The 12,861-nt window shown below is 47.9% G+C and overlaps 1 protein-coding gene and 1 non-coding gene across 2 annotated transcripts in view; both read right to left on the reverse strand.

The window, feature by feature from the left end:
* Window positions 1-10,543: 10,543 nt before the first annotated feature.
* HTR3B (5-hydroxytryptamine receptor 3B) overlaps window positions 10,544-12,861 on the reverse strand; it is a 35,485-nt gene continuing 33,167 nt past the window's right edge. The window contains exons 7-9 of the mRNA XM_036861185.1: window positions 12,444-12,654; window positions 12,128-12,310; window positions 10,544-10,780 (exon numbers count right to left, since the gene is read on the reverse strand). Of these exons, the coding sequence (XP_036717080.1) occupies window positions 10,545-10,780; window positions 12,128-12,310; window positions 12,444-12,654 (630 nt within the window). The 3' untranslated portion in view covers window position 10,544. The remainder of the gene's footprint in view (window positions 10,781-12,127; window positions 12,311-12,443; window positions 12,655-12,861) is intronic.
* On the reverse strand, window positions 11,337-11,440 carry LOC118900341. Its single transcript, XR_005021118.1, has one exon. It is a non-coding gene; the product is annotated as a U6 spliceosomal RNA (small nuclear RNA).

The following is a 12,861-nucleotide window of genomic DNA, read 5'->3' on the forward strand; positions in this document are numbered from 1 at the left end:
TCCATTTGTCATCAGGTTATTTGTTGTTTTTGCTACTAAGTTGTACGGGTTTCTTATATATTTTATGTATTAATCCCTTATCAGGTAATATGGTTTGAAAATATTTTCTCCCATTTCATAGGTTGCCTTTTCATTTTGTTGTTTCCTTTGCTGTGCAGAAGCTTTTTAGTTTGATGTAGTCCCACTTGTTTATTTTTGCTTTTGTTGATTGTGCTTTTGGTGTCATATCCAAAAAAATCATTGCCAGGACCAATGTCAAGGAGCTTTTCCCCTGTGTTTTCTTTTAGGAATTTTCTGCTTTCAAGTCTTGTATTTAAGTCCTTAATCCATTTTAAGTGAATTGTTGGGAGTGATGTAAGATAGGAGTCCAATTTCATTCTTTTGCATGTGAATATCCAGTTTTCCCAACACCATTTATTGAAGAGACTATCCTTTATAGGCAGGGAATTTTTTTAATCTGCTGTGTTGATTGTTGAATTCCCAGAACCCAGAAGAGTGCTTGTTACATAGTAGATGCTCAATAAATATTTGTTGGGTGAGTGAATTAATGGCATTAGCAGAAGGGAAGAAAAATGGGGCTATTCTATCAAAATCCTCCAGTGCTTTACATTCCTACCAACAGTGCAAGAAGGTTCCCTTTTCTCCACACCCTCTCCAGCATTTATTGTTTGTAGATTTTTTGGTGATGGCCATTCTGACCGGTGTGAGGTGATACCTCACTGTGGTTTTGATTTGCATTTCTCTAACAAATTACCAATGGCATTTTTCGCAGAAGTATCCATATTTTACAGATGAGTAAACTGAGGCTCAGAGAATTATTTAACTTTTCTAAGGTCACAGAGTCATTAAATGATGGAGCCAGGATTTGAATTTAGCCCTGGATGACTCTCTCCCCATCATCTTCTTTATTTTCTTTGAAAGAGAAGGCTCCCAGCCCTGGGCACCCCTGAGCCCTGCACCCTCTACTCCAGCCCCCGCTAGCTCCACCACCTCCCCGGAGCAGCATGGCTTGTCACACCACAGTGCCAGCCTTCTTAGCCTCCTCCTTAAATCCGGACCTGGCCCATCCTGACTTGACCTGCGGTAGCCCAGCCCCATATCTGACCCCTTCCCCTACCCTTCCCACCAGCTTCGCTTCAACCTGGGCAGGGGAGCACAGGGGGTCCTCAGGATTCTTGTCCAGGGTGGTGTGTGCATCTTCTAACCTGACGGCACGGGGGCAGGGCCTCTCTCCCAGCAGGGTTAACCTCGGGGAGGCGCACTGCATTGGGAAACAGAAGACCCCAGCTCTCCTCTGGCTTCTGCACTTGAGACTAATAACCCCTCATGTTTGCAGCTGCCACCCGCTCAGGAGCTGATTTAACTCTGCCACAGCTCCCTGCGACAGGGAGGGCCCCGGTGATCATCACCACCTCCCTAAACTCTAGAGATACTAGATGCATCTAGATACTGACATCTAGATACTAAAGCTAATAGGTGTTAAGTCAGATAATCCTGAGCTCAAATTCTACTCTTTCTCTTACTCACTATGTGATGTTAGGCAAGTTATTTAACCTCTCTGGGCCTCTGTTTCTGTATCTGTAAATTTACCTGACCCTGTAAGATTATCAGGAGGACTAACTTATGTGCAATATGGGAAGTTCTCACATTTAGTAACTATCCCATAGGTGGTAGCTGTCAGTATTCAGTATCATTACCATCATCTTTATCACTATCTATGGTTTATTGTTATTTTCTCCCAGCCTCATCTACAAAATGAGAGCTTTGAACGAGATGGTCTAATTCCCTTCCAAATTTGAGTGACTCCCTCAGACTCACACACACACACCCTGCTGCTCAAAGAGGCAGCGCAGGGGACCCCAGATTTACAAAGCCACAGTGACAAGCCTGAGCTCTGCTCAGTTACCCTCAAGGGTCAAGTTCAGGGAGTAGGCAGAGTGTCATGGTGGCTGAAAGGCAAGAGGGCAGAGGGCGAGGGAGAAACAGGCCAAATGCCCAGAAGGATTAGCAGGGTGCAGGGGAGACCTAAGGTCTTGGAGTGCAGCCCCAGAGCCATCACTTGGAATCAGTGCCCCATAAAACCTAATGGGTATTTGAAATATCACCAGCCAGGGAAGGTCTGGGAGTTGGAGAGAGCTTTCATCCCTCCCCGCGACTGGGGCTGAGACATGGCGGCAGGGAGACCTGGGTGGGGAGACAGAGCATCGTCTCCACTTGAGCGTCGCCTCCTCCCAGAACTGGCACCTCTGGGAGGCAGGCAATGAGCGGTGACAGCAGCACGGCGCACCTTGTCACCTGGGGTTCTTCCCGTCCCCACCCCCGGCGCCCAGCGATTTGATACAAGATGGCAGCAAAGCGCTTGCCCCACCGCAGCTTGGCCGGCTGCCTTCTGGGGAAACTGGAGCACATGTTCCTTCATCCAGAACTCCCAGTGCCCTACTCTGTGCGGGCCTGTGATTACATGCCAGATACGGTTAGGGCGACTGCAGCTCTGGTCGCAGGTCTACCTTGGCCCCGTGTTCTGAGGCGCCAAGCTCTGGGGAGTGGCGAGGATTGGGGTGAACAAACCTGCTATATCTGTCAGAGGCCAATCCGTTAGAGGAAGCCCCTCCTGCGAGGGGAAGGATTCACACAATGGAGGTCCATGGAGACACCGTGGCCATGACCTGGCCGGCAGGAGGGCTCAGGAGTTTGCTGCATTGAGTTTGCTCCACGGCGAGTGGGCTCTGGGGGAAAGGGGCCACCTGATGGTTGGTGTCGGCAGCCTGGTTCTCCAGAAAAGAGGGTGTCTGCTGTCAGGGGGAGGAGGGCAGTGGAAGGGGCCTTCTTTTCCCTTCACTGCCCTCTCTCTTTGGACGGCACACACAGAGTCATCTCTGGCATCTGCCCACAGCCTGTAATTCAGCCACCCAGCTGCACTGAGTGTTTGGCTGCTCCGGTTGTGGGGAGGGCAGATTACCGAGTGGAGTGCAGTGATTGGCAGGTGCCTGGGGGGCCTGGCTGCCCTTGTAGCGGAGGCAGGCTCCACGTGACGCTGAACTGCCCGAGAAGCCCCAGCTCCCGGGACTCCTGTGTGTCCCCTTCCCAGAACTCAGACCGTCCCCCTTTCCCTTCATCATTCTTTAGATCCACCCTTCTCCAACTGTTATAAGCAAGTGAATCATCTGGGATCTGGTTAGAATTCAGATTCCAATTTAGAGCCCAAGATTCTGTATTTCTAACCAGTTCCCGGTACCGCTGCTGCTGCAGATGCAGGGACAATGCTCTGAGTAGGACATCTTTAGAATTTTCATAGCATTATTATGTATATGATCTCTGCTCTCATAACAGCCCTGTGGAAAGATTAATAATAATAATACTAACAATAATAATAGTAGTAGCTTATATCATTCTCATTGCCTCCAATGTAAAACACTGAGCCCCGAATTTCATAAATCCTATTTCAATCCTCACAGCACCTCAGCAAAAGAGCTCTTTCTCAGAATTTACAGATGAGAAAAAAGTTGACATTCTGAGATAACTTGCCAAGGTCATGAACCCAATGAGCGGTGGAGTTGGAATTCAAACTCCCAACTTCTAACACTGGTCCCTCCTCTATTTATATATAAGGTTGGCAAATTTAAGCTTCTTTTAAAAAGTAATGGTCAAGGGTGTAAGCTCTGGAGCCAGAGTGTGCCTGACTTTAGCAGAGAGCCCAAGAATCTGGACCCAGACTCTTAAGATTTGGATGCTAGCTTTGTCACTTGCTAGCTTAATGGTCTTGGGCAACTTATTTAACCTCTCTGTGCCTCAGTTTCTTTAACTGAAATGGGAATGATAATACTAGGGTTATTATGAGGATTATACAGTCAGCCTTCTGTATCTACGGATGTGGAACCTGCAGATACAGAGGACTGACTGTAAGACACTTGAGCATTTACAGATTTTGGTATCCACGGGGGTGGGGTCCTGGAACCAATTCCCCTCAGATACCAAGGGACACTGTAGATACTATGATATCTCATTATATATGCATCTCATAATATATATAATCCTCATAATAACCGTAGTATTATCTATCTATCTATCATTGACCTTAAACAAATAGACAGTTATTTCTTCAGCAGTACATGGGTTTATTCAGGATCAGCAAAGAATTGTAATTTGGGGTCTGCAAGCATGGTGAGCCATGTGTAAGTCTTGTGCAACAAACAGAGGAGAACTCTTTTATAGAGGGGGAAAGGAAGCTGGGAGGGCTATAGTAAATGTAGAGTCCATTGGAGGAATTGAGAGTTCAAAGCATAGTGGCTTTTCATTGGCTGAGCGCCTGCCAGACTAGAAGAGAAAGTTTTTCTTCTTCCTGTAGGGCTCTGCTATCATCCAGGGTGTGAGAACTCCTCCTTCTGACCTCCCAACTCGATTTTCATTGAGGTTTCTGTTTATTCATTTTTATATTACCTATCCAATGAGATTAGAGACAGAGAGCACTTAGAAAAGTGTCTGCAACAACATCAGTGATATGATTACTTGTGAAATGGGGATATTGATACTAAGGATAAAGACTATCATTCAATCAAAGACTTTGCAAGTGTCAGACACTTTTCTACATGTAGTAACTCATTTAATTCTCATAATAGTTCTATAAGCTAGGTTTAATATTAATCACATTGTATAGATGAGGAAACCGAGGCACAGAGTTTAAATGACTTGCCCCAAATCACATAGCTAATAAGTGACAGAGCTGGAATTTGAACCCAGTGTAGTTCACGCAACACGTATTGACATATTGATTGAGTGTTTACAGTGTGCCAGGCACTGCTGTAGGCACTGGAAATACAGCAGTGAACACAATAAACCCCCTGCTCTCTAGGGGTCCTAGACTAATACCTCCTAAGCACTCAGCACAGTGCTTGGCACATGGTCCTAGACTAATACCTCCTAAACCCCCTGCTCTCTAGGGGTCCTAGACTAATACCTCCTAAGCACTCAGCACAGTGCTTGGCACATGGCAAAACCCTCAGTGAACACTAGCTCTGCTTGTCCTCTTACCCTTCTCTTGCCTGTGGCAGACATCACTATTTGATCACAGCATTCTTTCCCGCAGAGCCTGCCTCTGTCCAAAAAATCTGTCTCAAGACAGCACTCCAGGCAGCCTCTGTTTGCACTGAGACCAAAGCTATGTCAGCTCTGAGTAACCATGCTATCATGGAACAAATGAACATTTCTGACCTCAAAGCCTGTGGTGTCAGCACCCAGGAGGAGGCAGATGGGACAGAGACAGAGGGAGGCTCATATGGGGAAGAGCCGAGAAGCCAAGATGGACCAGGGAGGTGGGGAGGGAAAGCACTGCCAACAGCTGCTCAACTCCCTTGCTCTCGGCCTGGGGCTCTCCAAGGAGGATGAGTGAGATGACTGGGCGGGGGGCTGGCCATCCACATGCAGGTCTGTCCCTAGTGACACCAATTAGGGCTGATAATCCTGCTAGGCCCTCGTGGGCCCCAGGTCTTTGGAGCCTGGCATTAGGCTTGGGGAGAGGTAGAAGGTGAGGTAAAGGGCGAGCAAAGGGCTCCCCACCCCAGCTCTACTGCCTGCTATTGAGCCCACCTACTGCCCAGCAGTCCCCTCCCGCCCAGCAGAAAGCCTGGCTGCAATTCCCACTTTATGGCCTCTGCCAAATGAAGCACAAACTTAACTACATCACCCCCCTGACAGGACAGGGAGGGGCTGGGGTGGAACGCTGGGTGGCTTCAGCGCCTAATCTAATCACTGGCATGGGTCATTTCAATTCCACACATCGGAGTGTGCTGGGGGCGTGGCAGCTCCTAAAAGCCTCCATGCTGGTGCTCAGCTAATTGTGAATCTCTTCCTGTCTCACAGGTGAATAACTCAGGACTAAGAGCTTCTGGCTGCTGAGATGGAGTGTGAGCTGGGGAACGGGACAGGGCAACACCTGAGATGGGCCCTGGGGCACAGATGGGGTTGCAGGGAGGGAGGCACAGCCTTCCTGGAGGGGACACAGGAACTGGGGTCCCTCCCCTGGGGTGACCACCCACCAACTGGGAATTGGTCTTAAAACCCAAGACCTAGAAACAGGCTCACAGACATAGAGATCAGACTTGTGGTTGCCAAGGGGGAGGGGGAGAGGGGGGAGGGGGGAGGGAGAGGGATGAACTGGGAATTTGGTAGATGCAAACTATTACATTTAGAATGGATAAACAACAAGGTCCTACCATAGAGCACAGAGAACTATATCCAATCTCCTGGGATAAATCATAATGGAAAAGAATATTTTAAAAAAGAAAGTCTGTATATGTATAACTGAGTCACTTTGCTGTACAGCAGAGATTGGTACAACATTGTAAATCAACTATACTTCTATTAAAAAAAAAAAAAAAAAAAAAACCAAGACCTGAAGTTTTCTGGAACCTCACAGCCACAGGGTAGGGTAAAAATTTAAGTTCCACCCCTTCCTACTAACCTTGCCTTTAGATATATAATTAGATCCCTGAGAAGCAAGAGGGCCCGGGAAGCCTTGGGGCTTTACCAAGGGGAGGGCTAATGCCTTCGGGCAGCTTCAGGCTGGCTGCCTGCAGGGCGGTTCTTTGGTTCGTTTATGGGTCTGGCCCATAGAGGCTTAGAGCTGGACCCCGGGAGACTGGCTGAGTCATGGAGATGTAAGAGGCGAGGGGCTCAGCATCTTTAACCACACTGCTCCTCTCCTCTAGGACAACTGGAGAAGGAGGTGGGGATGTCTTGGGAGGAAATTGAGACCTCTACCATCGAATTATTGGCCATCCAACAGGCTGCAGAGACTGTGGGAGATTGTAGCAGCAGCACTTGGAAGTTTTTCTGGATATAATGACAAATAGAGGGCTGCCTGTCTAGCCAGGGGTTGTGCTTAACTAACTCTTTATTCTAGATGTTGGTGAAGTCCCCAGAACTGGAGCTGTGATTTCTTGGTGAGTGCTGAAACTACCTGAGATTCTGGGAAACAGCAGATGGTAGGAGCATTCACAGCTGGGAAAATCCCATTTTTGCTTTGTTCCTCAGTTTCCTTCCTCTATGAAATGGGAATCATGAAAGGTATAAACACTTGGAGAGGCTGAGCTAATGCTGCCCTGTAAGTAAGGGCTGCTGGTGCCCTATCTTCGTCCCACTGCAGAGGGACACTATTCCAGGAGGAGGGCTCTAGTGCCATTCGCTAATGATGGCTTTGCTTCAGGATGCAGACCTGACCCAGGGCTTAGAATGAGTCCCTGGCCACCACGTTGCCATCAGGGCCACTTGGCACTTGGACAGAGGAGGCCCACACACTGGGGCCTGGCTCAGCAGCCAGGCTTCACTCCTGAAGGGCTGCTAACATAGGGAGGCTGGGAGATATTCCCTAGGGAGGAAGCCAAGGTGAGCTGTATGGGAAGTGAAATGGGAAGTCCCTTGGGCAGCACCCACCCCCACCCCACCCCCGCCCGGCCCGCAGCCCAAGTCCCTGACAAGGAGGCATATGGTGGCTTCAGCCCTTGGCCTTTGGATTCTGGAATAAAGGCCCTTCTGAGGAATCCAGTCCATAAATGGATTCTGATAGAGGTAGCTGGAAGAGGACCTCACAGCAAAGACTAAAGAATGGAATCCGTCTGTTGATAGCAGGCAGGTCTTTTTATTTCGCAATATATGATTTACTTTTCCAAGTACTCTTAAATACATTGCTTCATTCTGATCCTCAAAATTCTGTGATATGGATAGACTAAATATAAGCAGCCCTGATGTCAAATAGGGTAAGCCGAAGCTCTGAGAGGTCAGTCTCAAGGTCCCCTGGCTAGGTAGTGATGGAGCCAGGAACAAAGTCAGGCGCTTTCTCCAAGACAGAGGTCTAAAGGAAGGAGACTCTGTAGTGGGGACCTCACTGCAGATCTTTTCCTTTTCTAATAACCGAGGCAGTGAAGAAAGATTTGGGGTCAATTTAGAGGCTAACTGAGCAGGTCGAGGCAGAGGAGACCAGGAGCAGGAAGTAGGAAGTGAGGAGGGAAACAGGTGGAGGTTTGCACGGACACTTCCTGTTCACAAACTTCTTATGCTCCTCATTTCATTAACAGCAGCAGTGGAATTTCATGGACAATTGGCGTTGAGCACTAACTGGGAGGTAATGACAGAGGGAGGATATGGGTAAAGGCTGTTTGAATTTAAATTCTTTTTCCTTGGGGGGATTGGGGGGGCAGATTTTTTTTAAGGCAGTTTTAGTGCTGGAAAAACTTCCTAGCAAACAGCAGTCCTCTGTAAGCAGTGTTAGGAGTAATGCCTTACCCTCAGCCCACTGTGTTCTTCTACCCACCAAATCCTGGTGGTTGCCCTGAGTGAGGGATGCTGAGGGACTGGGTGTCTGACCCTGGGCAGATTCAGTCCCTCAGACTTGGGGAAACACACTAGAAATGTGTCTACCATCAGCCATGAGCTAGAATGAGTTTCTCTGCAATAGTTATGGCAGAATCACCATGAAAAAAACTCTGTATGGACCTGGGCAGAGATGAGGATGACCTAGAAATAGAAAACAAGATTTCTGTTTTAGGACTGTGCGATCTATTTGACAAGCTATACACACACACACAGAGCCACAAAACATTCAAGGGGAGAAGGATAGGAGATAATGTAAGTCTGAAGTTAGAGGAGAGCGGTGATCAGGTGGGAAGGGTGGGGGAAGAAGGTTGTTTTTTGAGCCAGGTCCTTAGACAGGGACCTACAGATTGGTGAAACAGAAGAAGACTATGCCAACTAGAAGTAGATGCTTAGATGGAAATGAACCCCTTCCTGAGCAGGATGGCAGGCAGCCTGGCTTGGCTAGATTGAAGGTTCTGTAATAGAAGGCAATGAGAAATGAAGAAAGTTAAATATAAGGGGAGGGAAATTTTGTGGAAGGCTTGAATTCTAATCTTAGGATTCAAGTTATGAGGCCACAGGAACTGCCATAAGATAGGATAATCAGTACAGAATTGGCTACTGAGGAGAATGAACCAGAAGTTGATTAGTTACCCAAGTGCAAGGTGATCAGGGCTCTTCTATCTGGACAGATGGCTGTGGGCACAGATGGGAAGCTAAGGGGCCATCAAGACTCTGATGACTAATTTTGTGTGTCAACTTGGCTGGGCCACAGGTATTTGTTCAAACATTATTCTTGATGTTTCTGTGATTATTCTTGATGTTTCTTGATTTCCTGGATGTTTAAAGTCTTTAAACCAGTAGACTTTGAGTAAAACAGATTGTCCTCCAGAATGTGGGTGGGCTTCATCCAATCATTTGAAGGCCCTAATAGAAAAAGACCAACCTCTCCAGAAGAGGAGAAAATCCAGCCAGCAGACCGCCTATGAACACAAACTGCAATTCTTTCCTGAGTCTCTAGCTTGCCAGAATACCCTACAGATTATGGATTTGCCAAGCCTCCACAATCATGAGTGTTATGGGCTGAACTGTGTCCCCCCAGAATTCATATGTTGAAGTTCTAACCCCCAATACATCACAGTGGGACTGTATTTAGAAATGGGGCCTTTAAAGAAGTAGTTAGGGTTACATGAGTTCATTAGGGTGGGCCCTGGTCCAGTGTGACTAGTGTCCTTAGAAGAAGAGGAAATTTGGACACATATGTGTCCAGAAGAGAACCACAGGAAGAAGGCAGCCATCTACAAGCCAGGGAGAGAGGCCTCAGAAGAAACCAACCCTACCAACACTTTGATCTTGGACTTCCAGCCTGCAGAACTGTGAGAAAATCAATCTCTGTTTAAGCCACCCAGTTTGTGGTATTTTTTTATGGCATCCAGAGCAGACTAATACAAGGATAGCATATTATAATAAACTCCTTGAACCCAAGGGCCATGCATTAAGCCTATCCCCCAGTGCCTTACACATGGTGCGTGTTGATGAAATGTGCTAGATCTGGATCCCCTCCAATAGGAATGCACTGCTGAGAAGGCACAGGGGAAGATAGACTCACCTGGGATGAATGGAACAAGAGCTCCAGGATACAGATAAGGTGGGAACTTTGTGTTCTGGTTGGAACAAGGTTCCTCAAGGATCAAGTCAAGTGAAGAACGATCTGAAACTGACTTATTCTGTACTCTCTGGTGTGCCTAACACAAGGCCTAGGACTTAATCAACACTCAATACAAGTTTTGTTGAATGACTGACTGAATAAGTGACCAAGACAGGACTGGGAGATGGAGTGCTCTTATACCTTTTAAAAAACCGTTTATACACACATGTATGCTCGCATGTGCTAGAAATTTTCTGAAAGAGGTTGCTAACGGTGGTTACTTCTGGGGAGTGAACTGGGTAAGAGGGCAGGATTACTTTTCACTGGATACCTTGTACTGTTTATGCATTTTCATCATGAATGCATTACTCCTGGGTCATTCAATAGCAAATTAGATGATGTGCATCCCTGGGCTGAATGAAAAGAGGCAATGGGGGCTGGAGAACTTTTTACCCCATCATTTGTCCCCTTCCAATATCCCCACAAAAACTTTTCAGCCTTCCCCAAGTGCCATGCAAACACATTGATGGAGATCAGCAAACTTGGGTCTTCATGAGCCACTCCACAGCACCCAGAGGGAACACAGGGTGATGGTGTAGAACCCCAGCACAACGAGATAGCTTTGGAAAAGCAGTCGGTCAAAGCGTTCCAGGAGGGCCAGCCACTCAGCCTCCTGTCGGTCCGCCTGGTCCTGGGTCTGCAAGTAGCTGCTGATAGACTGAAGCTGGGACCAGACTTCCCTCAGGGTCCCTGGCTGGGCCTGGTGCTCTTGACAGATGGGGGGCTCTACATGAGAGGAAGACACTCTAGGTGAGCCAGGGGCTACCAAGGCTCCCCCGGCCTTCCCATTGAAGCCGATGGCCTCAACCTTCAAGAAAGGTAGTGGGCAAAACTGGGCAGTGGGTTAGTTAGGATTGGGGACCCTCTCCCTACCTGCTGAGGGGAGGCAAGACTGCACTGAAGGAACCCCTGGAGAACACAGCAAGTAAGGTGATGTGTAAGTAGGGTGTTGTGTAAGTAGGGTGTTGTGTAAGTAGGGTGTTGTGTAAGTAGGGTGTCGAGGCTACATCCATCCGGGAGATTTTTCTGAGCTAGCAGCCACCCCACGTTGACTTAGAGCTTTAGGGGCTGGAATGGTTCTTTTTTTTTTTAAATTGAGGTATAATTGACATATTATATTAGTTTCAAGCGTACGACATAATGATTCAATGTTTGTATATATTGTGAAATGATCACCACAATAAGCCTAGGTAATATCCATCACCACACACAGTTACAAATTTTTGTTCTTGTGATGAGAACTTTTGGAATGTACTCTCTTGGCAACTTTCAAGGATACAGTGAAAATATGGACTGCTTCATGACTTTGCATGTCATCCTTGCACAGGGGCCATGCTAACCTCTGTATCATTCCAGTGTTAGTATATGTGTTGCCAAAGGGAACACTGGGATGATTTGTATACTTTTGCACACTAAGCGATCAGATCCCAAATGTATACAAACTATTTGTATGTGTGTGTGCGCGCACGTGCACATGCACGCACTCTGCTATTCTGGGGTCAATGGTTCCAAACTGGAAAATAAAACAAGCTAAGGGGGGCTTCCCTGGTGGCACAGTGGTTGAGAATCTGCCTGCCAATGCAGGGGACACGGGTTCGAGCCCTGGTCTGGGAAGATCCCACATGCTGCGGAGAGACTAGGCCCGTGAGCCACAATTGCTGAGCCTGCGCGTCTGGAGCCTGTGCTCCGCAACAAGAGAGGCCGCGATAGTGAGAGGCCCGCGCACCACGATGAAGAGTGGCCCCCACTTGCCGCAACTAGAGAAAGCCCTCGCACAGAAACGAAGACCCAACACAGCCATAAATAAAAAAAAAAAAAAAAAAAAAAAAAAAAAAAAAGCTAAGGGGACTGAGGCCCAGATCTCTAGGCTGACACGCGGCTTTCTGGCAAGCCAGCAGGAGACGGTCTTCAGTCTCCAGGGAGGTAATGTAATATGCAGGGCAGAGGTTAAGAAGCAGGTGTTTCCATTTTTTCATACAGCTGACTCAAGACGGCCTGCTGTTCCACCCATGGGAACTAAGGCTGAGGGTGATAAAGCAGAACCAAGCAGGGACCTCAAGGCTTCTCACAAACCTGTTATCCCAGCGAGCTGGGCCCAGGGATCCATTCTAGGCCCTTCCTCATCGGTGTCCCCTCGAAGGCACAAGAGGGTCCACTGCCGCCGGCTGCACTGCTCATCATGGAGGAATTTGACCAACAGGATGGACTTGGATAAGCTGAGAACCAAGAAGGCCATGCAGACCGTGAAGAAGGCCCCTGAGGGAAGGAGCCAGAGGAGGTGGAGTTAGCAGGGGTCTCTGGGCCTCTACCTTCCCCATCTGAAAGGCAACATCAGATCTTGGACAGAAGTGATGCAAGACAGGTACCTAGCGACCCCGGAGCTGCTTACCAATCAGAGGGGTGCTCACTGTGCTCTTCGGCACCTCATCAGACATGTTGACCCTGAAGACGGTGTAGCCCACCAGCACGCTGCTCTTGAACACAATCCTGGCATGGCAGGTGGGCGGGAGATAGAAGCTCCCCAGGTCCACGAGCATTAGGAAGATGCTGGGAATCAGCAGGTTCACAACATAGACCAGTGGGCGCCTGCGAATCACCACCTGGGCAGGGACGAGGAATCTGTTGACAAGAAGGTCTAAGCCAATGGATAAATGTTTGGCCAAACCCCTAGCCAAGAACGCTTTCTGCCGTCCCAACATTTCTGCGTAATATGAAAAGTCTATGTAGTTTAGAATAGGAGATTATCTTGTGGTTTAGAAAACAGAAAAAAATCCTTTAAGCTTTTACATAGAACTAATATTAATATT

The sequence above is a fragment of the Balaenoptera musculus genome, chromosome 8 (genome assembly GCF_009873245.2).
Source record: "Balaenoptera musculus isolate JJ_BM4_2016_0621 chromosome 8, mBalMus1.pri.v3, whole genome shotgun sequence".
NCBI lineage: Eukaryota > Metazoa > Chordata > Mammalia > Artiodactyla > Balaenopteridae > Balaenoptera > Balaenoptera musculus.